The 26874-nt window shown below is 27.8% G+C and overlaps 1 protein-coding gene across 1 annotated transcript in view; it reads left to right on the plus strand.

Annotated features, from left to right (window-relative positions):
* Su(Tpl) (Suppressor of Triplolethal) overlaps nt 1–26874 on the plus strand; it is a 91836-nt gene that overhangs the window by 51623 nt on the left and 13339 nt on the right. Inside the window, exons 3-7 of the mRNA XM_016048019.4 lie at nt 18193–18305; nt 22725–22841; nt 23701–23735; nt 25487–25742; nt 25833–25903. Coding sequence (XP_015903505.1) covers nt 18193–18305; nt 22725–22841; nt 23701–23735; nt 25487–25742; nt 25833–25903 — 592 coding nt within the window. The remainder of the gene's footprint in view (nt 1–18192; nt 18306–22724; nt 22842–23700; nt 23736–25486; nt 25743–25832; nt 25904–26874) is intronic.

The following is a 26874-nucleotide window of genomic DNA, read 5'->3' on the forward strand; positions in this document are numbered from 1 at the left end:
ACAAAAAACCTGGAAAATTCCTGTATCATTCCCGGAAAATAACATATCTTAAAATTGTAAGTAACAGTAATTAGTTATTGAGAATCGAGTTAAATCATTCTAACATTTATTACAATTATTTTATAAAATTCCAATTTTTAGTGAAACTTCCTTGTTTTCATTCTCAACTAGTCTATTATAGTTTTCTGATGAAAAATTTCGTGGTATAGCTAATATCGTGTAAATCTCTATTGAAACTTATCTGATATACCTTATCTGAAATGATCTGATCTTATTGATGAAAAGTCAGGGAATTTTTTTTTCTTTCTGAAATTAAATGGGAACCTCCCCCCCCCCCTTTTTGTGTTTTATGCTATGAAAAACTATCTTTTTAAATCTATATAAAAATAATGCATGATCTGTTATAAAATCTGTTTTACGTGGGCGAATATGTCTTTGGTGTAAAGAAAGTTATAAAAACGTGCCTTGTGTACTCACATAAACTGAGGCAGAGCGGACGTAAATGTCTTCTTGAATTTTTGATGTTTTAAACTTCTTTTAGGATTCACATGAAATATTAGTTTACCAATTTTTTGCATACAAGCCGGCTTATCCTTTTTTTTTTTAAATTTTCTTTCTAACTTCGATTACTAAATTCTTTTCTCTTGAAATTTACAAAGAAATATTTAGTCTAGGCAGAAAACATAATTAAATCACATGCTGATATGAAAAAAATTTGTAAACAAAGAAGAAAACAATGAAAAATGTGACCAAACAATAAAATAATGACAACCAAAGCTGAAGTCGTCAGGGGCTACTCTCTTTTCTTTTTATTACGCTAATATAAAAATGTATTTACCACAGTAACTAAAGTGTTTCTTTGAAATGTTAAATAATGAGGTAAATAAAAAGAATTATATTATTTGTTAATTTGAAATGCAAAAAAAAATATCATGTCGCAAAAATATCATTTTGAGTTCCTAACAGTTATTTTTAGCTGTTAGGTTTAGTTTTGTTCAGGTTCCTCTAAGTTGCTTGTGAAAGTAGCGCAAATAAAGAAAATTCTCAATTTTGACAAAATAAAAAGAATTCGCCATCTAATTTTTTATTATTTGAAAATTTGCACAAACACTACGTTATTTTGACGTAGAAAAATATGTGAAATTTGCGAAATGTTCATTGACTAATTTTCATCATATTGCAATAATCTAACCAAATTTAAAAAAATTTTCACAAAAAAAAAACTATATCTTTAAAATATTTTTCCTTTAAGTCCAGCTGTTTTCATCTGCATGCACGATTAGCAGTAGTTGCAGCACTTTATATCAAACTTATTTATTATTTATTTTGCACGTATTGAGAAAAACACAATAAGAACCTCATTTTTTTCTGGTTTTTATTCTTTACTAGCGAGACAATATTCATACCAAAACTTAATGAACATATATTTATAGTTTTTGTTTGTGTAATTTTACAGATGTGATTATTTCTATATGATCATAATATTCATTTAATGTAAAATTGGTGTTTTTATTTATTTATTTAAAATCTGAGGGATTGCATTTGTCTGGAAAGCAGAGAAGTGTGGGTAATCTATTGTTAAATTCATTTTCAATTAGTTTTGTATTTGAGTCACGTGTGATATTCGATGTGCCGTATGCAAAATATGTTTTTATTAAAGATATCGGCATTTTAAATCGCTATCCTCTACTAAATAATTATGCATGCGTGATTTTTTAAGCAAGTTTAACTGTTTTTCAGAACTATTGTTCTAACACGTGATCACATCAATCATTTGGAATTTGTCCTTTCTGAGGTAAATAAACCTTGTGTTTTTAATTTATTTTGCCTAGCGAATCATACTTATTTGCGAGTAAAAAGCTTTCCAGTTGAATTTCTTTTAATTTTTGTTATGATCATGACAGGAAATGTGACATATTACTATTATCATTGTAAAGTTACGTTTGTTTTAAAGCTTAAAATGCTTACACAAATAAATTGTTTTTGAATCGTTTTGAAATAAATTTTTCAGGCGATGTTAGCTCTAGAACTTACAGTTTCCCATATGTGGGTGAAATTTTTAACTATTATTTACTTACATATCAGCTGGAAACGCTTTGTAGCACCTGTTAAAATTCATCCGATGAGTAATTTTTTTTAATGCTCGTGAGTATTTTATTTTTATTAAAATTTTTAGCATTTCACAATTAAGGCTATTGATTGCTTAACCATCAGCAAAAATAGTGTATTTAGTTATAATATTAACATTAAGTCTATTATTTGATTTTGTGTATAATTCACTGGATTTGTCATTTTGATCTGTGATGTTTTTTTTTTCTCTTTTTTTTTCCTCCTTTTTTTAAGCCGGGATTAACTTTGATAAATATACATTTTTTTCCGTCTTTTTAAATATACTGAAAATTTTATTTATTTTTTAATTTTTTATATGATGTAAGAAAGTTACGAAAAATTTACTTTCAAAATACAAAGAAGTACATCTGAAGGCTGTGATATGCTTGCTAAAAATCTTAATTGCTTTGTCACAGTATGAGTAATCTTAACAGTATGAGTTTTAAAACGCACTATTAGTCAAAAATGGAAATGTTTAAAACCGTAAAACATCTATGACTAAGCTTTTTTTTCTTTTCGCTAATCTGTTACCAAAAAAAAAAAAAAAAAGGTTGTTTCATTATACATTATTTATGTAAAAATGCATCTCAATCTTGCTCTTTTTTTTAAAATCTATATATAATGTACCAGTAGATTAGTACTCATTTTAAACTATAGAAAAAGCTGCTCTCCATAACAAAAACCAATTTTCTTTATCTATTTATCTTTTATAGTTAAGAAAGAGTGAAAGTAAGTTACAAAAAATACCCAGAATTTGTTGCTTTTTGTCTTTTATTTCCAATTTTCATTTCCCTCTTTTGTTTTTACTTTTTAACCTGGATGTGTACCGATGCGTAAACTGGCTAGTTTTTCTTTTTTAATATAAGATTTCAGCTGTCTCAAGAGGGTTTGGCATTCATGCATGAACTAATGTTCAGAGAAGGATTGAAATTTATCTGAAAAAAATATATATTTAACTTTCTGCCCTGTCACATCATAAATTAATGTGCGAAAAGAAATGTCACTTCTTTAATACGTCTCTTTAACAGAATGGGAATTCGGAAATATTTAAATATTATTCTTTCAGACTGCAATTATTTGCACTTATTGAGAATAAACATTTTCTGTAATGCCTTATCTATCGCGTGAGTGAATCAATTTCTGTAAACAATTCATTGTTTATAACAGTGGTTCCCTAAACCGTGGTGCCCTGGGGTGCTGTTTAAGAATTACTGTGGCTCCAAGGATTAATTTTTTTTTTAAAAGTCAGTATTAATTATGTAGTATATCAGTATTAATTATGTTATCAGTTTGGTCAATCTATAATCCGCAATTTTTTTAATATTTTGGTTGTTTATATCAATTTAGGTGTCGTCGTAGCCCAGGGATTAGAGAATCGGAGTGACCAGAATTCGATCCTCGAAGACACTGAGTACATGCGATATATGTTTTTCTAAGATAGGTATTCTGACCGCCACTAAGTCTGCGGCAGTCTGGTGCTATGGAAACAAGAAGAGGGCATTTCAGGGAGGGTAGCTTCAATGAAAAACGTCTCTTCTCTCGCCGAAACCAGTCCTAAAGAGGGATCCCGCACCCCTACTTGAAATTATCATACCTCGTTACCATAGTCACCGCCACAGCTCCAGACGAATGTCTGGTAGAGTACCTATCTTAGACAAACAGTATATATAGGTGGTCGTAAAATCTGGTGTCGAAAGTCCTGTGGTCAGTCGCAGAGAGAAACCATATGTACGAGGATCGGAAGAAAATTTCCTTTCCCTTCAGATCTAAGTCTAAATTGAGGCAGTGGCCTGACTTATGAATGGTGCTGCCATCTATCCGTGGGGTTCTGAGACATGACGCTGTTTCACCCTTGCGGTGCTCTCTTGTCAAATGTAAGATGAATCTTCCTGACTTAATTCGCAGAGGGCTGGCGAGCTTAGGTTGTACAATGGTCATGAGAAACATTAACAACAACGTATGAAATTATTTCACCCTTTTTAAAACATTAAGAGTGAATCCTGGAAGTGAAAATTCGATCATAATATCAAAAGTTACTTAGGGGTGGTTTATTTTTTATTTTTTGCGCACTGTGCATCAATATTAGATGTCGTGAAGATCCTAAAAACAATTCGAAAAAAAAAAAAAAAAAATTATGCTCAAAAATTTTTTTTGAATTTTAAAAATGAAATTTTTTTTAAAATTGTGAGAATGCCGAGGAAAAAGAAAATTGAAATCTTCTGAGTTGTATGAAGGTCTTAGAAAAAAGGTTCTCACAATTGTTTCAGTAGCATATTTGTTGTACCCAAATAAATTATTGAGCAGACTATAACGTTTCTTACTGACATACCGATTTTCGTATCTTTAAAATGAAGCAGGCTTAAAGTATTTTTTTTTAAAAAAAAGGCTGAAAAACATATCCAACAGCGATGCAAAGGTTCTCACAATTGTTCAAATGCGTATGTTTGCGAAGTACCGCGATTGTTCTGTAGGCCGCTCAGTGTTGAACGTGCGTTTGTGAATATGCAAAATCTCTCTATTATCAATTGAACGCTTCACTGCTATTTATAAAAATTCATAAGAACAGCTTTTTAAAATAAATTACCTTCAATTTTAGAAATTTTTTTTTTTTTTTTTGGATCCGTTGCGTTTAAAAGATTGTAGGCATTAATGTGTTAAGTACTGATTTCCATTCAATATTCGACAGAGATACGATTTTGATATTTATTTTTACATAACTGACTCAAACAAAAATTTAAATTTTAAATTTTTCTTTATTATTATTTCTATTTATCTGGTCGATAAATTTGCACGAATATAATTTTTTCTTGAAAACTGAGTTTATTCCCAAATAATTTAGTTAAATTATGCTTAAAAGAATATTAAGTTCTTTTTTGATTTTGTTTATTATTCCTAGAAAATACTGCCACGTCAGTAGGTAGCATCAGAAATAAAAAAGTGATTTTTTAAAAAAAAAAATTATTATTCACTTTTGTTAGGATGTTAGAATATTCTTGTCGAGGCCATTCATGAAAGCAAAACAATACTTCCGAAAAAATTTAATCCCAATTCAATGCAAATATGCTTGATTGAACTTCGCTTTCCTCGTGAACTCAACTCAAACAAGTGATAAGCAGGTGTGGTCAACTTTATTCTGTAAATAAAGCAACCCCTTTCCCCCTATTTTCAAAATATTGGCGTCACGCCCCTGTATTAGATTTCCACTTTTAAATCGATCTTATCAAAATTATAATATCCCATTCAGTGTTCTATTTGTTGTCTCTTTGTTTATATTCCATTTCCATATTCCATTATTTCTCTTTTTACTTTCATAGTATTGGATTTTATTTTTAAGTTACTCGTTTTTTTTATTTTATTGTTTAAATTTTTTCGTACCTAACTTTTAATGGATATTATTCCGATAGAATAACTTTTAGTAACGGTGAAAAATAAGGAGTTTGGTTTACATAAATTGAATACTGTTAAATAAGGTTTAGTTATTTAATACTTAATAAATTTGCTTACTTAATACATAACAAATTCAAAGCATGGAACTCTTCTTAGAATTTTAAATCAACTAAGTTTTGGAAAATTAGATTACATTTTATACTATATTGCTTTTGTGACTAGTAAAGCAGGAATAAGGTCCCAAACTTACGAAAAGTCCCATTTGTTGGAATGGGTTCGCTAGACTAAATTTTAAGAATTTATTAATGGGGTTAATGATAATGCTCTTATATTTTCAGATACCCGAGTCTGCTTGATTCATAGGTGTCTCGGTTTAGTTTATTTTTGACTTACGCGCTCTTATAAATTAAAAATTATTTTATGCCATGCTTTCCATAACGGATCATAAAGCTTAACACATTATGTCTAGTTTGACCATATATTTTCCTTGTTTGAATATTATTACCACTTCGCCTTTGGGAGGTTTTATGTAACGTGAATAATTTTGCTTGAAGACATTTTGTTGATACTTAATTCCTGGACTTATTTTTCTCCTTTTTGCATCCAAAATCAAAAAAGTAATAAGTTTAAAACTTTAAATCTGCAGAGTTTTCAGTGCCTATATGCTTTTTTTTCTGTCAATGGTGATGATAATATGCTAATATGTTAAATCCTTGTCTTTTAAGTCCAATTGGGGGGGGGGGGTGATGTAAGAATTACAAGTTTAACTTTTAATTTTAATGCACTTTTGTTTCCGGGCAGTATAGCTTCAATGTTTAGATACAAATGTATCAAATAAGTTCTCTCTATAAAGGGAAAACATCTACCTATTTCGTTTTTTTTTAAATTCCATTTGGGTCTTACCAATTATTTGTGAACTTAGATTTACCTTGTTGTACCAAGTCCAAAGTCAAGAATTTAGTCTGTAAACGTAGATGTGGTTATTCTCTGGTAGAAGATATTTTCGTTTTTATTTTTAAATTTGGAAGAAAAAAAAGTCTAATATGAATATTAAGATTTTTAATTTTCAAACAGCTCTAGACGATTGTTTTTCCGGAATATTTTTTCCTTTTGAAAAAAAATTGTTTTGCAAATTATAATTAAAGATTAAATATTTGAATGATTTCTTAAAAATAGCAAAAAATGACAATTTTAATGAAAAAGATTTATATACTTTAAAAACAAATACGTATATTATGTATTTAAGTTAAATTTTATATGTATTTCAGGTATTTTTCTGAAATGTGAGGAAGGTATTTTTTTTAATTTTTATTTTATTGGAAATCTCTATTCCGACAGTCTAGATTCTTTTATCTCAATTTTTATATTAAAACCACATCGTTTTCAGCTTCAAATGGCATATACCTCCTTCTGAGAAAAATCCAAGTTAGTTCCGTCTGAGTTCGAAGTATTCCGACTTGAAATCCTTTCGGCTTCACCAATCATAGGGATTACGATTTTTATAGTTGGCACAGGACACTTTTAACTAGGTTATTACCGGAAGGCATCATGTTCTCAGATCCCACTTGGAGATAGATCTTAATGCAAATAACAGCATATTCGAAACCTTGGTTGATGAAAACATGTATAAAGAATATATATTTACGACTTAGTAGATGGTTATCTTTATTATAATCACGTTGTTATTTTTATGAAAAGATAGGTTTTAAAAAGAAGTCTTTTTCTTGTTTAAGTTTTTTTTTTATGCGATTAAATATGATTCTATTTTACTGTTATTTATTTTGAAAATATATGTTAAAATAATAGCATTTTTTCAGCACTAACAGATCTTCAGTTTTGTATTTATTGCTTAAAAAATAAGTAGCGTATTCCATCTCCCATGCTTGAATGAGTCTAACATCTTGGTCCTTTCATAGACCTACACTTACTCTATAGCGCTTAGTGAAAATTTATTTTCAGAATTCAGACAGGAAAAATTCAGGTTGTTTCCATTTTTTTTTTTTTTTTTTTTTTTTTTTTTTTTTTTATAAATCTAACTTTTTTTTTCACAAGGAAACACAGCTTGTTGATCAGTCAGAACAAATTGAACGCGCCGCGAAAGAAGTTACTTAGTAATGGAAAGAAGCATGGCGAAATCACCCCTAAACACCACAAAATTTGTTAGTTAAATCTCTTGGGAGGTTTATTTTAACTATGTAAACACTGTAACTTGGTAATTGTTTTTTTATTTTTATTTTCAAGCTTTAACTACTTAGTTTAACTGATCAGTTTTACCTTGAAGTACACAGTGTCATTTATGCTTGTTGCATTATTGCCAATTCCGAATCTGCTGTCAAAATTGATAGTAATATCAATTGTAATTTATTATTAGTCTTGTTTCGACGAAGGTATGAAATTTAACTGTACTTTAATCCAACTATATAAATTCCAAACATAGAAGTCACGGCTTTGTAGGTTTTTCGATAGTATCTGAAATTCCTATTTTAAAAGTGATTGATGGATCATAACAAGAGAAAAATATTAAATACTTGAATACTGAGTTAAGATTAATTTGTTTCTAAAATGTTCCGTTATGCGAAGAGTCTTTCAAACGCGAAGGGTTGGAATAGGAAAACTATTATTTTAGTGCTCGATTTATTTTTTTAACCTTCCTAATTTCTTAATCATCGATTCATATATTTTTTCACTTTTAATTCATTTTATTCCTGAATAGAACTTAGAACTTACACTCAATTCGAATTATATGATGTATATGATGCGAAAATATGTATATTTGAAGGAGGCAGTTTTAAATTGCATCAACTTGTCATTGATCTTTCTAAACTGAATTTCAACTCTCAAGGACGTTGATTTAAAGGTCTGCACTACTCATTGTGGCTCAGTTACCGTCCTTCTGAGACCGAAAGAAGAAAAAAAAAATCAAGGACAAAAAAAAGTGAACTGGTTTCTGGAAAAGATTAGATTTAGCCTAGACGGAACTGTTTAATTCACTCTTCGAATATTCAGATGTCTTGACACATTTTAAGAAAGAAAAAACTAATATCATTTGTGTTTTTTGAACTGCTTTCTATTATGAATGTGTGAACATCAGTGATTTAAATTTAGCTTCTGACGCTTTAGGACGAAACGGAACAGCTCTTACTTTCGCATAAGAATGTTTTCTATTTTTTTCTTCCTGTTTTGAAAATTTCGTCTGTTTTGATACAAGTTCTGAAGAAATGTTTTTTTTTTTTTTAGGACGATAAATTTTTGAGAAGTGATAGCATTACCCTACCTGGGTTACGTTTTTTTCATTGTTTTGCTATGGCGAAAAGATACGTTATTGAAATGTGTATAGCGTATAGAAAAAAAGAAAAGTAAAAGAAGCAGCATCCGCCTACTTAAGATTTGATCTAACAATCTTAACTTCTTTATTTTCCCTGTTTTAAACATAAAATTGCCCATTTTTTTTTAAAAAAATCTCTATTTGATTAAGTGTTACTATTATTTTTAAACTGCTAATAATATGGAGGCGTAAATATCAAAAAATTAAATTATGCTTATTTTTAAGTTGAGGTTGGAACGCATAAAACAGTTAACTTTCTAAGGAAATGTCTCTTTATTTGTGTTATGCCATTTTCGTCTGTTATAAAATAAATTCTTATGAAACTTATCTCCACCCCCCTCCTTTTTTTTTTATCTATTTGTATTATGCTGGCAATTTAAATATAGAGTTAATTTATTTTCGACCTGTTTATAATTTGTGGAAATTTTTATTATTTTACCGTTGAGTAAATTATTCTACTATGTGTAAATGATTTAATAAAAACAAAGCATCTTGAGTATTTTTATTATCATTTGACTATAAAGATTCGGTCTAATCACCAGATTTTTAATATTTTATTTCCTCTTAAATTATTGCATTTTTTAATACATAATATTTTCAAGAAATGATTATCTTACTCCCTCCCCCACACATTTTAAGGCTGCTTTTCGAAAGCTTTGTCGGTACGGTTTATTCTAAACCTTTTTCTAATATGCTATTCTAAAATTGTTTTGAGTTTCGAAAATCTTCAGCCGGGTTATTTATGCCATTTCTTAATTATGAAAATAGCGCCTCATACACTTGGAAAGTGTTTGTAATATAAATTTTTTATTATTTAAAAATTTATTGAAACGTAGGGATGATTAAACGTTTTGGGGATCTTTAAAATGTGAATTAATTGCTATGAACATGATTTTCATCTAAATAGTTAAATCTCGTCAAATTGAAGAGTTTTCTTAAAAATTTAATACATTGTTTTTTTCAAAATAAGGCTATTGTAAGTTTTAAAATTCAGACAATGTAGTCCAGTATATGTAGTTTAAAATAATACCTTAATTTTTTTCACATCTGGTGATGTAGCTTTTAAAAAAAAAAAACAGCTTTACGTTTGAGGAACTAAAGTATGTTTATTGGTTCCTCATAATTATAAACTTAGACTTAATTAATATTTGCTATTATGTTTAGTTGAAAAAAAAAAAAAAAAACTACGGGATTATTTTGAATAACTTTTGTTGCCTTAGTAGCAACCCCCCCCCCCCAAATTGGTTGTATTATTGTCGATTATTGCTTTGATAGTGCTGGTCGCTTATTACTTTGGATAGTGCTGGTCGATTATTATGTTGTTGAACTTATGTTGTAGCTGATCATCACTACTAAGGTCATTAATCACACTTTTTGAAGCTGTTATCAGTATAATAATAGGAGGCGGGTGGTAAAATGGAAACATGGAAGATTGTTTACTTTTGAATAGCGTTGTAATTAACCCGTTATCAATTTTTTATTTCATCAGCTTGCAAAGCATTGATACTTATTCTCTTAAAGCTTTTCATTTTTGTTTTATTGAAGCATTCTAAACAACTAAACTCGATTTATATTCTAAGTAAGGACTATTAAAAATCGCATAATAACTTATAATTGCATAAATACTTTTCGACTTTAAAGATGACTTATTTTTAGTTGGAAGCACGTACGGAGCGTAGTTTAAAAAAATGTTTTTCGCAGTGTCTTGAACAAAAGTGATCGATTTAATTAATGCTTATTAATCTTTTGCTTACGGCTGGTACAACATGTGGACCGCATGTGATGGTATAACATGGTTCATAAGCAAAGGGTTAATGTAGTTTAAATTCGGTAAATTCTTTAGTGCACTCGTAAATAAACGTTTTTTTTTTCTTTAAATCTATTTTAGATCTTGATAATTTTTTGACACCTTGCATTCTCTCAAATTTCTACAATTCTTTTACTTTTTCATATGAAAAAATAAATAAAAAATAATCAGTCTAGACTTCTTTTTAGTACCTTGGTAGTTGATTTTACATTTAATAAATTGAATATTATTGGAAAATAGAACTTTGTCCAATTAATGGGTTAATATATTTTGTCTTATGTAATTTGTTGTTTTTCATCTTATGTATCTTAATGTCTGCTCTCACGTTTTAACCAGGTGCGTGCTGCGATCTGCGAATTCTTAGAAAGATTTTATGTAATCATCTGTTGAAATCTGAACAAACAATGCAGAATGTACCAAATATTAGATATAAGCAGTTCTTATAAGTTAATCGATGATTTATTACGAAACTAATATTATCTTATGCCAGATTTTAGACATGAATATTTAAATTTTCAGTTACCCCAAACCTAGTGTGTCGGTGACAGTTTTATTTTATAGCGACTTTTTGAAATTTTTTTTGCATGGAATAAAATATATTTAAAAAAAAATCATATTAGAATAATCTGCGCCTATAAAAAGTTAATTCAACTTTAAAAATAATATAAATATCGCACAAAATTTATTTAAACATGCTGACTTTAAAGAACTTTTATAAATATTTGGGTAGGCAAAATACATTTAATGTATGAAAGATGATTGTGCTCCGGAAAAAATCTAGATTTTACGCTAGCCGCGATCCGGGAGTTTCTGGAAATCCTAGGTCCAGAAGTTTCAAGAAATTATCGATCACATTTATGTATAAAAATTCTTGTATAATTTAAAGATATCAGTGCTAGAATTTATACTTGGCATTTCTTTCATTTGTAAATATTCTTTCTGGTAGAATAATAAATGTAATTAGAGATAAAAGTAAACTTATACATAATTATTCATTTAAATTATGGTGCATATAATTTATTTAGAATTTCATGTTATGAAAATATCAATGATTTAAATTTATTACTTTTAAAACATTTCTTTTTTGAAATGCGTCATTAATTATTTTACTCAAGAAATTTTCCAAGTTTTTGGAGTTGGGCTGACAATCACCCCTGATGTATACTACGTCTCTGTTATACTACCTACGACTTCGAAATGTGTAAATTGTTTAAGTACTCTCCTTCTATATGAATCTTTACATCACAAAGTGATGGATTCTGGAGGATCATAATTTTGAATGGCGGAGACATTGGACGAATGAAAATTCTATTTTTTAGACTCTTTGCATTGATCATTAAACAATCTTCAAATAATAATAATAAGTAATAATGTGGTAAGTGGTTATTTTCAGATCTACCTGATTTAATATATATTCTACAAAATGAAAACCGTCCCCTTTATTTTTTTATAATATATATAATATAAGCTAATAAAAATATAACCGAAAATATAAGCTAAATATTTTTAGTTATATATTATCTATATATATATAGCTAAAAATTGAACAAAAAAACTTTTTTATATAGCAAATGTCGTTGTGCTCCTTTTTAATGTTTAGTAAATAAGAATAACCTTTAAATCTATCTCAAAGAAGAACTCCGTCACAGATGTTCTTGACTATTTATTTCTTTATGCATAAAAGAAAAATTCTAATGTCCGTTTTTAAAATTTCTCGTTTCACAGGCTTTCAATTTTTGTCGCTATAAATAAATCATAATAGCTCTTTATACATTCTTTGTCAGTATAACTTTTCGCCTAATCTAGGTATAAAATATGATTTTTAAAAGAAAACTAAAACAATGGAATGTGTTAAATCCTTGGCGTGGTTGTTGGCTGCTTGAAGGTCTGATTTCAAGAATTGACTTTCTTGCATTTTCTGTTTGAATGTCTACGCCCTACATACTCTCTCTCTCCTTAGAAGTTTCTTTTATTTTTTTTAAACGCATTTTTCTCAGTGTTGATAAAACAAAACAAATAAATTAAAAACTATTTTTATTGTTCTAAATATTGTTGAATCTAAATTTTGCTCGGATAAAGAACTATCAGAATTATATATATGTTTTAAGAATTTATCTTTGTTTTTAAAATTTGAATAGATTTTTATAATTGCTCATAATTAAGGAAAATAATTTTTTGAAAACGACTTTCAGATTTGATTTTGCAAATGATCAGCCTCATTTAGTATCTTATTAATCTTTATTAGCGTTTACTATTTCTAAAGGTTTTGTGAATACTTGAATGCTATTGGGGCACTGCGATGTTTGGAGCACTAACGAAAATATTGCTACGGGGTCTTTATATTTTTAATTTAAATATTTTAATTGATAGGGTCATATTTAAGTTCTGCGGGATATTAAGCCAAACAAGAACAAATGCGCCAAATAATTCTTTTTTTCACCCCGGTGGAGAGTGTTATCATTATCTACTGCCGCTCACTAAATGCGTAATTTTTTTTTTATTTCTTTTTTTATAATCTTTACCTTTGATTGTTTACAAATGCTTGTTCCCAATGTTCTTAGTCTTCCATTTTTGAAGTATCAGTCTTGATGAAGTCAGATAAAGTATCTAAGACCACGAACTTGTAAACAGTCAACATGTTTTTGGATTTAAGCTAAGTTTCAAAAAATATCGAACATAATTTTTTCAATTTATATTAATGTTAATTGATTCTTCTTACTATTTCAGCTTTCCTTAATTTTTTTGTTGTTGAAGTTAAACACTAATTAAAACAATAAAGGCTTTTCCTTCATAATTGTATGGCTCATTCGTATATCTCCTTTAGCCTTTAGTAAGTTCAATGTCCGTCCTTGTTCCAGTTTCCCCTCCCCCCTTTTTTCGAAGCATTATTTGCAGCATAACTGGGGATATATGCTTATGGTATTTATCAATTGACCGCTTACAATCGGTTATGTTTAACCTTTCGTTTCAATACCTTTTTCTGATGATTTCAACTTATGTTGTTTGTTTACTTTAGTTTCATTCCATTAAGTTTTATTTATTTATCTATGATATTTAATCGTGAATTAAATCATCTGTTTTTTTTTTTTTTTTTTTTTTTTTTTTTAAATCAGCGATATAAATCAAATGATATTTTTTGAGAAAAAAAATCCGACTTACAAAGCATATAATTAGATTTTAAATTTTTTATTTATATTCAATGTTTTAAAATCTATTGTAAATATATTGTTATAGTGATGAGTTTTAGTTTTAAAAAAAATGATGTTTTAACAATCCTAATTCTGAAGGATTTTTCTAGAAAATGCAAATCAAGAGCAAAGTGAAAATTCTGTACTGTTTCCCCTCCCCCATACTTATTACGTCTGTAAGAAATAGTTATTTTTTTTTCCCTTCCAGAAAGCATGATTGTAATGAAATTCTTCCAATCATTAGTTTTAAAATATTGTCTCCAAAAACACTTTTTTATTTTAATATGGCAAGCATATTTCTGAATCGTTAAGTATATGTAAAATTGAAAGCTAGTTATCCTTAAAAGGCTTTCAGCAATTTCACTTAGATGTTATAGTGCGTCCAACGCGTCAAAAATCGTTCAGGAGAGGCGTAAAAAGGTCATGACGCGTCCACTAGGACACGTAATTCTCCACTGTGGGAAAAAAATTGGTCTCCAGCAGATTGTGGTAAGTGAAGTTAAACAAATTTTGAAAAAAGAAAAGGAAAAACCAAGAAACCGAATGTGTGGGGTCAAATTTAAAATAGTCTAGTGAGTTTAGCTTACAGTACATTCACTAAAGAATGTCAATGAGGCGAATAAAATGAGAGATTTATATTATTTTCAATGCCTTTTTTTGTTTGTTTGTTATTTTAGTAGTTTATAACAATAATGCATTTTTAATCCATTAAAAATAGTTTTGTATTACATTACAATTTTTAACGTAGTTATATAGTTTTATATGTATTTTTATTGACATTCCAACTATAATTATAAAATTAGATAATTTTAAAAAGTTTTTAAAACTAAATGAGTTTTTGAATCTTTTTAATAACTGATTCAATCAATTTTTATGTTTGTTTAGTTTGTAGTAGTAAGAAAATATAACCTCTTCACTACTGAAGTACAAGAGGAATGTAGAAAAAAATTATTTTAAAATTCCGAGTTTCTATTTTACTGTCATAATTAGATAAACAAAAAATGAATTATGCTGCCTGGGACCAATAATTTTAGGTCCATGTATGTGGACCTAAAAGTTATTAACTAATTGAAATTATTAACTTAGTTTATTAACTAAGTAAAATAATATAAATATTTCAAGTGTTAAAATGCACCTTAAGTAGGAACAAACATGCATATTGTTATTGTATGGTCTATTTAAGTAAAATGTTGAATAAATTTAATAATCATTTGGGATTTTTTTTTTTTTTTTTTTTTTTAATGAAAAACAATGAGATGCATTATACTGAATACTATTCCAATGCATTACTGCATTAAATCTCAGTTTCAAAACTGTTTTAATTATGCAAACGACGCAAAATAAATAATTTTTGAAAAGAATCTAGCATAAAATAAAAATATTTATTTCTTGGGGGTAAAATTTCAAAATTATGGAAGGGGAAAAAAAAAAAAAGGTGAAAATTAGTTATTATATGCATGTGCCTTAATATGAAGTACTATTAAAACACATCAAAATATTACTCGATATTCACCATATGTATCCTAAAAAAAAAGGGGAAAAAAAACACTTCCGGAAGTCTTGAGGTCCTCTTCTGACGTCATAACATTAAAGTGACTATTTCTTTTTTTGACGCTCCGGATTTGTTTGTATATACTCGGAATACTTACTTTTTCTTAATTTGATTTTTGTGCCGTGTTTTTGTGAAAAAATTTGTTCTTCCTATTTTAAAATATCATATAAAGATGTAAAAAAAAAAAAAAAAAAGTACTTTGGGAAATTATCCTAAATTGATATGCAATTACATGATAGTTAAGATGCAATTTGGTTTACACCAGCAGAAATTCTTCTACCTGAATCTTACACCGAAAGTTGAAACAACCTCTACAAATACTACCCCTGAACATGAAACGCGGTCGAGAATAAGGTGAATAAAATTGAACGCTTATAATACTTTATAATATTTCACTTATATGCTGTCATAAATTTCTCTATTCGTACCAAGGTACACTTACGTGAACCTGCATGTTCTTGACTGAATTATTTTAAAATATTAAGTAAATACAAATTTTTAAGCTTTATACAGATCGGAAAACTAAGTCAAAAAACAAAAAAAAAAAAAACTAAATTTTATAGTAATCAAAATTATATACATTTTTCAGCTTGCGGATTTAGCGTAATTTTTCGAAAATCACATCTGTCTGTCTGTTAATGTGGATCTCGACCAGAATAACTTATTACAAAAGCCTCAGAAAGATAAAATATCCATAAATGTTTCAGTAAAGGTAAAACTATACATTTTCTTAAAGTGTTTATTAGAAGCTGAGGTCCACATATGTGGTACACATATACAAAGGATCAACTCAAATATGCATAATCAGTTAGTGCTGGCTTATATAATTAGCTACGGAACTGAAACAGAAGCCTACTTAGTGCTTAATTTCAAACGATTTCCGGTGTAATAAATTTATTCATCCTTAATCCATTAAATCCTGTGCAAAACGTTATTTTTTCAGTAGCTTGCAGTCAAAATCTAAAATTTTCTAGGTCTATTATCTACCCATTATGTTGGTAAAGAATTTTCGTGTTTCTCTTGTGTTCAACATCTCCTTTTTCCATTATTTCCTCAAAAGAGATTTGTGGAACTAACCAAAGACGTTGATGTAAGAGCCGTTGGCTATATTTCCGAATGCTTTTTTAAGAATTGAAGTGTAATTGCTCTCACTTTGTCTCTTCGCATTTCTGTTGTGGGAAAAAGTAATTTTTCGTCGTTTTTCGGCGATTTCTGGGGCAATAACCGAATTTGAACTGATGGTTAAGTCAAGTGAATGAGGGAAAAGGGGGGAAACTTTCTTCTCGCTTTAGGAAATCTTGTTACCTGACCGTCCTCCCTTTAATCTGTGCTCTTTTTCTATGTCTCTTGACTTCGGTTCTATTTTTATAAACGTAAATGTCGTTTATTAAAAAATGTTAATAACTTTCCTCCTATCTGTATTTCCTTTACTTGTCACGTTGCGAACTTCTTTTTTATCGTCTGCATTTTTGAATTGTATCGTTTTGTTTATAATTTTTAGTGATAATCGTTATCGTTTTGTTTTGTTCCATAGTTATTCCTAGAGTATTGTTTTTTTTTTTTTTTTTTTTTTTTTTTTTTTAAATATTGCTTTAAGCCATGGAATATTAATTCCATGATGTTTTATGTTTTGGTATTTAGCTAATGGCAAAATTGCAGTTAGTATTAAAAATAAATATACGTGAAATAAATAACACACTGTTGCAATAAACATTGACGGAAAAAAATGTTTTTTTTTTTCTTTTTACCTTCCAGGTTTATAAAATTATGTTAGACTTAGTCACCACGGAAATATTTAGCTGAGCTATATTAATTTAGAAATCTTTAATTTGTGAATTTATAAAACATGGAATTATAATTTAAAATCTAATTATCAAGTTTTTAAATTAGCAAATTGTGTTGAAGTAAATGGATATTTAGGCATACTGTTGATGAAATGATCAATAGCCTTACAATTGGAGACACTTGTTGGTTGCACACACACCTTTCTTGGTTGATATAATACAGTAGTAAAATGTTATTAAAATGAAGCTCTTTAGATATTAAACATACGGAGAAAAAAAAAAGATAAAAAATTAGTAATGTTTTGCTCAGAAGTAATGTGTAAATTAAGGGTTTTGGGCTAATATAATTTTTAGCCAATTTTTATGTAGGGCATTAGTTGTTTCCATGAATCAAATTGTTATCTAGCATAAATTTTTATTCGACTGATTTTGCTCAAATTTTGTATTTTGCAATGAAAAATTACATTCTTTCAACTGATGCGCAAAAATTGTATATCTTACAATTAAAAAAATTTTAAATTATTATTAACAAAAATAATAAAAAATAATAAATATTTACTGAAATTTATTTTTTGCCTGGAATTATCTTTGGATAAACAAATTTATAATTAAGTGCAAAAATGTTTTAATGCGCTTAAAAAATTCTCGAGATATGAGGAAATACACAAAAATAAAATTAACATTAAGTGGTCCAAACTTTGGAACGCTCTAATGACCAAACTATGGGGACCAATATATTTTTGGGGTCAAAAATCCGAATTCGTTGAAAAAATTGCATGTTTATTCAGAAAGTACGTTTTTGTGTCGAATTTCCTAACTTAAAATATCGTCTACACATCATATTTGAGATCCCTCCTCTGGAGCCAGTAAGATTGAGTCCTAGAACGTGAAAATCCAAATATTAGGTCAAAAGTTATTCAGGGTGCACCGTTTATTTATCTATTTCCGCACAGTACATGTTGGTTTCTTTATATTTTACCAGTTTTCATACAAAAGCTGCAATTATTCTATTTTTAAATTTTATTTTTTGTTATTTTTAGATCTTGAGCTTACCACATAATGGCACCACCCTAACATATGGTTTCAGCCTTGCAAATATTGAAGCAGATGGACCTCAAGGTAGCTTCGAATGTCTTCGACAAAGCGGGCAGAGGTAAATTTTGTTTAAGAATATAATAGTTATGTCTATTGCAGGGTTGGCAAGATTTTGCCACAGGTGGAAAAAACCATGGTAAATACCGGTAAAAACCGTCCTGGCAAAAACAGGTTTTTGCCAAGCAAATTGGCAAAAAGTGGCAAAAACCTATATTTTCCAAGATGAGAGGACAAAAACACATTTTTGATACAAAATTATTCCTAAAATTGAAATATATACTATAAATATAAATAATTACAAAAAAATTAACAAAATTATTATTCCATAATTAAATGATAATGTAATAATATATCATTTTGGTAGTTTAAAACATTATTGATTGGAAAATTTGTGATTATTCTTTTTTTTCCAGTGAAATGAACTTATTTTAAATTAATATAACTATAATTTAAAACATAAAATATCTATCAATATGTGTAGTTAATTATTGTACAAATAATAATTTTTTATAATAAATAATAATATTATGCAAATAATAATATTTATTTATTTGTAAAAAAACATTTATTTTAGGATCCTAAAATGAAAAGAGATCACAAACTTTCTATCTTTCAAAAATTATTACCATTATATTAATTATTAATACGTTAAAAATAATTTTTTCATGTAATGTATCAAAATTATTATTCCTTATGATTGATTTAAATTTGTTTCAAGTATTTTGTAATAATATTTAATCAGCAATTTAGATAATTTGGTTTTTGCCGGTTTTTACCAGTTTTTGCCGGTTTTTACCAGTTTTTGCCGGTTTTTACCAGGTTTTTGCCACTGTCCTGGCAAAAACCCCTTTTTGCCGGCAAAAACTCCAACCCTGGTCTATTGCTATGTAGCTCTATGTCCGTGTACAATAAAGAATGAAATTAGTGGTGATGAACAAGATTCATAACATATTTATTGTTAAATTTTAAAAGATCAATAGGGAAAGTTAACTAATAAATTTTATACGCACTCTATATAAAGCAAACATACTGTAAGAGATTAAGAACGAAGTGGGATTTCACAATTTAATTTTCTTTGTCAATTCAGAAATTGTTTTTTGACTGTCCTAAAAAAATGCAACTCCCTTAAAAGTTAAAAAAAATCAATCATCTTAGGTTAAGAGTAAGAATCCAATAAAAGGTTTAAATATTTCCACCAATCAAAAGTGTTAACGATGAAATCTATGACCCATCTATGCTTATTAACGCTAGATTGCCCAAGGAAGTCATTTTAACTGCTTTTTAATTTCAATTAGAAAAACACATTTATGTATATAATGACACAATGTCTTAGAATTTTGTGCAATGTATAATTTTTTTTTATTGTTAATATTTACTAATAACTTGTTATATAACTGTAAATAATATAAAAAGTAATTTTAAACAAATTTCTTTACACATTAGTTATTCTTTCACAATTCAGTCATTTTGACTGCTTTTGGGCAATATAGGTATATACTAAGTTTCAGTCTCTCTAGTGTTAAAGACAGTGTTTAAAAGTTATTTGAAAACCCTTAATTGGGACTATTCTTACAATCGAAAAAACGGACTGGAAATAAGAGAGGTAGACATGTAGTTCCTGTAGTAATAAGACATGTAGTTCCTTTCAGATGTTTACCAAAGACAAGGTAAGAATGTGAATCCATTGAATTTTAAAGGCCTTTATCTTAAGTCTAAAGAAACAATGAATAAACAGTTAAATTAAAATAATGATTAGATTAATTTAGTTAAATTAAAATCTGAATTGAGATAAAATTCAGTAAAATATGTGATATCTTAACATTATTTTGTTTAAAAACTTATCTTCTGATTATCTTGCTGGGAAAATTTGTTGAAAAATTATCATTTTACAAATGTTTATGCCCACGCTGTTTCTCAATTAGGTAAATATCACAGAAAAATACCAAAAAGCATTTTTAGATAAAGTTAAAGGTTAGCTTACATAGTTATTTTATTTTTTTATTCGTGTTTAATATATTAAAGGGATAATCCAGTTATACCTCAAAAGCATTTCATCATGTCCGAGGAATTTTATAAATCCAGCTATTATTTTCATAGCAAAACTGCGATATAGAAATAAGTAACGTACCTCAGCACTTAAAAAAAAATTTACTGATTTCTAAAACCAATCAAAGGCCATAGACTACAACAGAACTGATCTATATAATTTGTATGTATTAGTTTTCATTGCGCAGTATGAGTTCGATAAAAAATATTGTTTCAGATTAGCACAAATTTTATTTGATTAAGTGGCAAGCGATTTAAATATTTTAGTTTTTGATGGGAATGTAATAGATATTCGGCCACTATTCAGTATTCGGCTCTTTTACCGAATATTCTTTTAAGTATTATTTAGAAAATTATTCTTGGGATATTTTAATAGATTTAATAAGGAATATTCTAAAATCTTAATTATTAATGTATGTTGTTAGAAATAGTTTTTTCACATAATTAAGTTCTATTTCAAGCTTGTTAATTTATGTTCTGAAAGATACATGAAAAAGCGAAATTTTCAGAATTGAATCTAGATTACTTTATATTAAAGCATTAGTTTTTTGATGCTGATTATTATAATTTTTTTTTTCCTCGGGCAAGTTGATGCATCGTTTTTTCAGCACTTTATATTTTAAAAATTGAGAACTTTTTTTTTCTTTTTTGTTTTTCTGATTTAACTAAAGCGAAGTATGTTAACAACGTTTCGAATAGACTTGATTCTTTTATTGTTACTTTTTTGTATAGTTAAAACAGATAACTAGTAACATAGAATACTGTGATTCTCAAAGTTAAAGTTATTGTTCAGAACTAAGGAAAAAAAATTTTTGTTTCTCTTTTGATTTTTTTCTATCCTTCAAAACTAAGAACGATTTTTATCTAGTATTTTCTCTTTCAAAAATCTTAGGTTTTTATAGACGTTTTTATTATGACACCTAATAAAGAGTCTCAATAAGATTTCAATCTTCACTTTTTTCTTGAAAATATGATAATTGGAAAACCTGCTATGTTTAGCTTTAAAATTTTCTTTCTGAAATTGGTTTGTATAATTTATTTTTTTGTTTTTGTATAAAATCTTTATAAAAATGCAGTGCTGGCATAAAAGCAAACGTTTCTGGTTGACATTATTTGTTTTATGAAGGAAAAAAAAAATTCCCGAAAAATATTTTTAGCATTGAAGTTTTGTTTTAAGATGTAAGATTTTTTTTCTACTTTAATACTTATTTAACTGTTTGTCAGTTTTTTTTTATCTTAAATATTTCTAAGCATTGTAATATCTACTTATCTTTATTATCCTAAACATTTCTATTAAAATTTTTTTTCCTTTATTCCATACCAATAGTACAGCAAAGTTTTGATTATTTTTCAATAATGCCTAAAAAGTATTTCTATATAAAAAATATTTATAATTTTAAGAAAAAAGTGTTACTATTCAGTTGAATTTTTGTTTATTCGGCCAAATCACTATTCGGTTCATCCCTAGTTTTAAAGACTTGTTTAAACTCAAAAAGTTAATGAATTTAGAGCATTCGCCTTCCAATGTGGTGATCCGGGTTGGAATCCCAGCACTGGCTGGTTCATACAAATTCTGCACCCGGCTCATGCCGACCACAGTGCTGACGTAAAATATCCACTGGTAGACGGATCATGGCTTAGAGTCCCCTTGCTGTCAGGCTATCTCTTGGAAGTTTTCATAGTTTTCTTCTCCATGTAAATACATGTTAGTTCCATTGAAAAGTCCTCGAGGACAAATTTCACCCAATACTTGATCCAGGAGTTATCCTGTCTTCTGGATTGGGTTCAGAATTACAAGGTTACAGAGTTGAACATTAGTAGTCGTAAACCCAAAATTGAGTCTGCTGTTCAAGTTATAAAAAGTGAATGAATTTCCATTGGAAATATTGAATGGATAATCCAATCATACTATAAAAGCATTTTAAAACTCCCCGATTCAGATTGTACATTACCGAATAATCAATGACTTACCAGCCAAGTAACTTTTCTTCCCACACCCATTCCATTCCATCAAACCCAGAAAATTATACAGTCAGATATTTCTTCATAATAAGGCAGGATAGATAGGGCAACTGCTTTGGAGACCATTCACAGCTATTATTCTTCTGTTCACTGGTTACATATATAAATTTTTGTTTTTGTTATGGAAAAAAGTACTGATGTCTAAGGTATACACTTTATTGTGTTTCATAAGTTGGCTAAATAATTATGAGTTTTCTTGTATTATTGGGAAAAAGGTACTAAGGAAAAGTCTCTGTTTGATAACTGAAAAGTATTGCTTGAGGTTAGCACAATTTTAATTTGCTTACTAAATTGGAGAGGGTTAAGGAATATTTTTACAATTGAACGTTTTTAAGACCTGTTTAATCACAGTATGAAAATGAATTTTCTTATGAAAAATACAACTTTAATTTCTTTTTTTCCCCCATAGATCATTAGATTCTTTAGGATGTATGCACCTTAAAATGCACATTCATGCTAATGAAGACAGCTATGAAAATACAAGAGTTAAAATGGCTGCTGTTGAGAAAGAGAAAAACAAATCATGGTCTGTTTTTTTGTCTGTTTATTTATTTTGAAATAAATATCTTTAATAAGCTTCTTGGTGATACTTTATATAAAAAAAAATTAAGTTTATCTATATTAGTGCACTTAATCTACTCATAATTTCTGCAACATTGTTGCATAGTTTTTTTTTTTTTTTTGTATTATTACTGAATTTAAATGAATAATCTTGTAGTTTGTATATTTTTATTATAAAATTATACTAAAAATAAATTCGGTGAAATTTAAAAATAAGGCGCCTTTTTTTTGCTAATGAGTTAACTAATAAAATTTCAACTCATTAGTATTTATCATTTAAAAATATATTTTTTTGTAATTTAGTTTAAAAACATTTTTATTGTTCAAAAAAAATTAAAGTGAATAAATGTATTTGTACATGTAGTGTACAAAATATTTTATGCACTATGTTGCATTCTATTTGTTGATATTGCATTAGATGTTACTTGCAATATTAAATCTGTTTAAATTTCTTTTTGTTTTCCTTAATTAAGATCCAGAAGGAATTACTGACCATAGCTAATAGCTTTTTAATGATAGCTCAAAAGTGACGTTAACAATAAAAGTATAACACAAAATCGCTATTTACATGTACGTAGTTTTATTACATAAATATTAAATGCCAGAGATACCCTTTTTTTAAAAAATGGCTATTGTGCCTTTATGTTAATGTATTGTTAAATTTGACTTATCTTGATTTTGAATTTCATTTTTATTTCAATTTAAATTAAGATACACTGTATTTATAATCTGAAAATTGCTGTTAATATATTTTTTAAAATAATAAAAAATATTTATTTTACAAATTGTATGAAAATAGTTAATATGTGTTTTACATTTTATAGCACAAAAGTTATAAAACCTGCTGGTGCTCACCTTGGTAAGTATTTGTAAAATTCCTTTTTTTATATATATATATACTAGGAGGCTTCGCCCCCTGCTCGCTGGCGCTCGCCTACCCCCGGAACTGCTTTCGCAGTTCATTTCGGATTGCTTCGCAATCCGATGCTCACTTTTCTCGCTCATTGGATACGTTCTTCACGTCTAGCTTTTGAATACTTTTTTGAACACTGAAGTTCCGAAAACTTTTCACTGTAGAAAATTCTAAACCTGTGCATTTCAATATTAATTTGAAATTGCAAACAGTTCGCATATTTTTCGCAATCACACTATTCTAAATTTCAGTTGTTGAGAAAAGTAACTGTTGTAAGTTTTGTTTTAAAGTCTTTCCCACCAGAGGGCTAAAACCATGTGATATAAAACAATATGAAATAGTACTGAACGCCGGATGTAAAGCATCGGCTTCGATGAAGATAATTTTGCGAGAATTGGTTTGATAATTCGGAGAGAATTCATCCTATTAGACATATGATGCTCACTACGTACTCTTGTGTGCCGAAGCCTATCAATTAAAACGTATTAGCGTTTTATATAATATAGATTAGCCATATGATGCTCACTACGTGCTCTTGCGCGCCGAATCCTATAAATTAAAAATGAAAACTGTTGCCAATGCGGGAAAATAAATATCATCAGTTTTATTGATACATACGCATTAGCGTTTTATATAATGTAGATATATATATTCAAATTCATCTTATTTAATTTTATTCAAATTTTGCTATCTTCAAATATTCTGTTGTATACTGTATTTAAGTATTTTACTAAAAGCTCCTTTATAAATATTGTCTAGAAAATACAAGCTAATACTAAAAATGTCATTAACTAAGTTAGAATTCTTCAAAATATGAAATAATTCAGAGTAATTTAGTTCAATATATAGCTCAAAGTTTACCTTTATTTATTTATTTATTATTATTTTTTTTTTTAGTTGGTAAAATGTGTCTATGTTTTACAAACATAAATAGCTTATAATTGCAATACTTTATTTCTCTTTAATCTAACTTTCAAATTAAAATTGCGTTTATTATTTTCTTAATTAATGCCAGTGCATTGAGTTAACTAGAGTTTTAATCAACAAAAAACTTTTTCAGTAATCTGTTTTGTTTTTTTTTTAAATTAGAAACTTTAATAAATGAGTTTGTTTTGTATGATTTTTAAAGTAGCAATACAAATTATATAGATTAACATAATTCTACAGATATAAGAAATTTATAGAGATATGTAGAATTACTACTTTAAAAATTTGTTTGTTCAATTTCATATTTAGTGTTTACATATTACAGATTTATTAATTTGGTGCAAGGTATAAAATATTTGTTAGATTTTTCTTGTCTTAGGGCGGCTGTTGACTTCTACACTAAGTGATTTTTTTTATTTATTTATTTTATAATTTTTTTTTTAAATATTATGAATAGAAATGTCTGACTAAAACATCAAGTCTCTTCTTTTGAATAAGACTCATAGCTGCTTTTCATTTTTCATATGAGTTCAAATGTTTTTTCTTTTTGCAATATGTAATAAAGTTACGCTCTTTGATGCAAATTATCTTTTGTTGGTCCTCATAATGAATTGCATTGTCTTAGTTAATTTTGTTATTATTATTGTTGAAAAATCATCTGAATATTTGCTACCACTTTATCTATTTATAATGATATTTTATAAATTAAGTATTTAGTATTATTATGGAAATGTTATAAATTATGCTTTAAACTTGAATAACTTTTTTAGGGCGTAAAGTGAAAGTAAAGAGACCAGGTCTGATTGTCAACCCTGTTAAACCACACCATAGTCCACCTAGTTCAACAATGCTCAATAAAAATCCTATTAAACTTACAAATGGCATGTCAAATGGCAGCTCAAATAACAGTAACAATAGTCCTAGTATTCCTCCAAAAAAATTACCAGAAATGAACCGGTTTCAGAAAGCTCCACAACCTAAAAAAACTTTTACTTCTAGTCCCGAACTCTTACGTCAACCCATAAGGTTAGTTTTAATAATTTTTTTAATAATATTTTTAAAATTGTTGTTTGTAAAACAATCTTTTAAAATTATATACATTTTATTTTGTTACAGAGATAGAATAATTCATATACTAGCAATTCGACCTTACAAGCGACCAGAACTAATAGTGAGACTTATGAGTGGTTAGTATAAAATTAATTTTTTTTTTGTTAATGTGGCTTGTATGATAAAATGGTTTATAGCTTTTAATATATTAGAATATTATTTTTAAAGTCCCATTGTTAAAATTATCTTAAAATTTTTAAATTGTACAATTTAAAAACGATAATCTAGGCCTGTGATTTAGTATACAATTTTTCAAATTATCAATAGTCTGTACAAATTATAATTATATTAGAAAAGCTTATTCAGTGTTTGGTGCATAAAATAAAAACTGGTGTCTAATTTTTAATTTATTTTAATCTGTTTTGATTATTTTTATGTATAAAAATACGAAAAGACTGATTCTAAAACTCTTTAGGTACTCTTGTTGTTATAATCTGCATTTCTTATCAACATTTGAAGTAAAATGTACTATGATCATAAAGTGTTGTTTCTTGGTTGGGGGGATATTGCAATTGCTAGAAATTTTGAATTCTCGATGTATGTGACAAGTGCTTATATCGCATTTAATGCTTTAATTATATATTTAATCCTTTTATTACCAATAGAAACTATTGATACAGCTTTCTGTGGTTCCGCTATATTGAATCCTTTTCAAATAATAATAATTTCGGACTGTTCATATAATTAACTGTGTCTTTATTGTCACTGGAAAAATCAACTTTTTTTAAAAGAAAAGTATCCTTTTTTTGTGTGTGTTTCCAACTGTCTGCTGCTTAATCATTTGAAATTTTTTAAAAGTAAAGTAAAAGTGTAAAACAAGGGCAGATTTTTTTCGCAATTAAGTATTTTCAACGATTTCAGTAAGAATAATTAGTTTTAACAAATCAAAGTGATTTGTGTGGTAATGCTGTGATATCATCTGGACCTCCTACTATCAATGTTAAGAGATTTTTTTTAAACGTTCATGAAATATCAATTTTAAATTTGATGCAATTTATTTGCTTCAATAATATTATATCAATTATTTTTTATAAAGAAAAACCAGAAA

Source organism: Parasteatoda tepidariorum, chromosome 4 (genome assembly GCF_982258835.1).
Source record: "Parasteatoda tepidariorum strain Cologne lab strain chromosome 4, Ptep-v5.0, whole genome shotgun sequence".
Taxonomy (NCBI): Eukaryota; Metazoa; Arthropoda; class Arachnida; order Araneae; family Theridiidae; genus Parasteatoda; species Parasteatoda tepidariorum.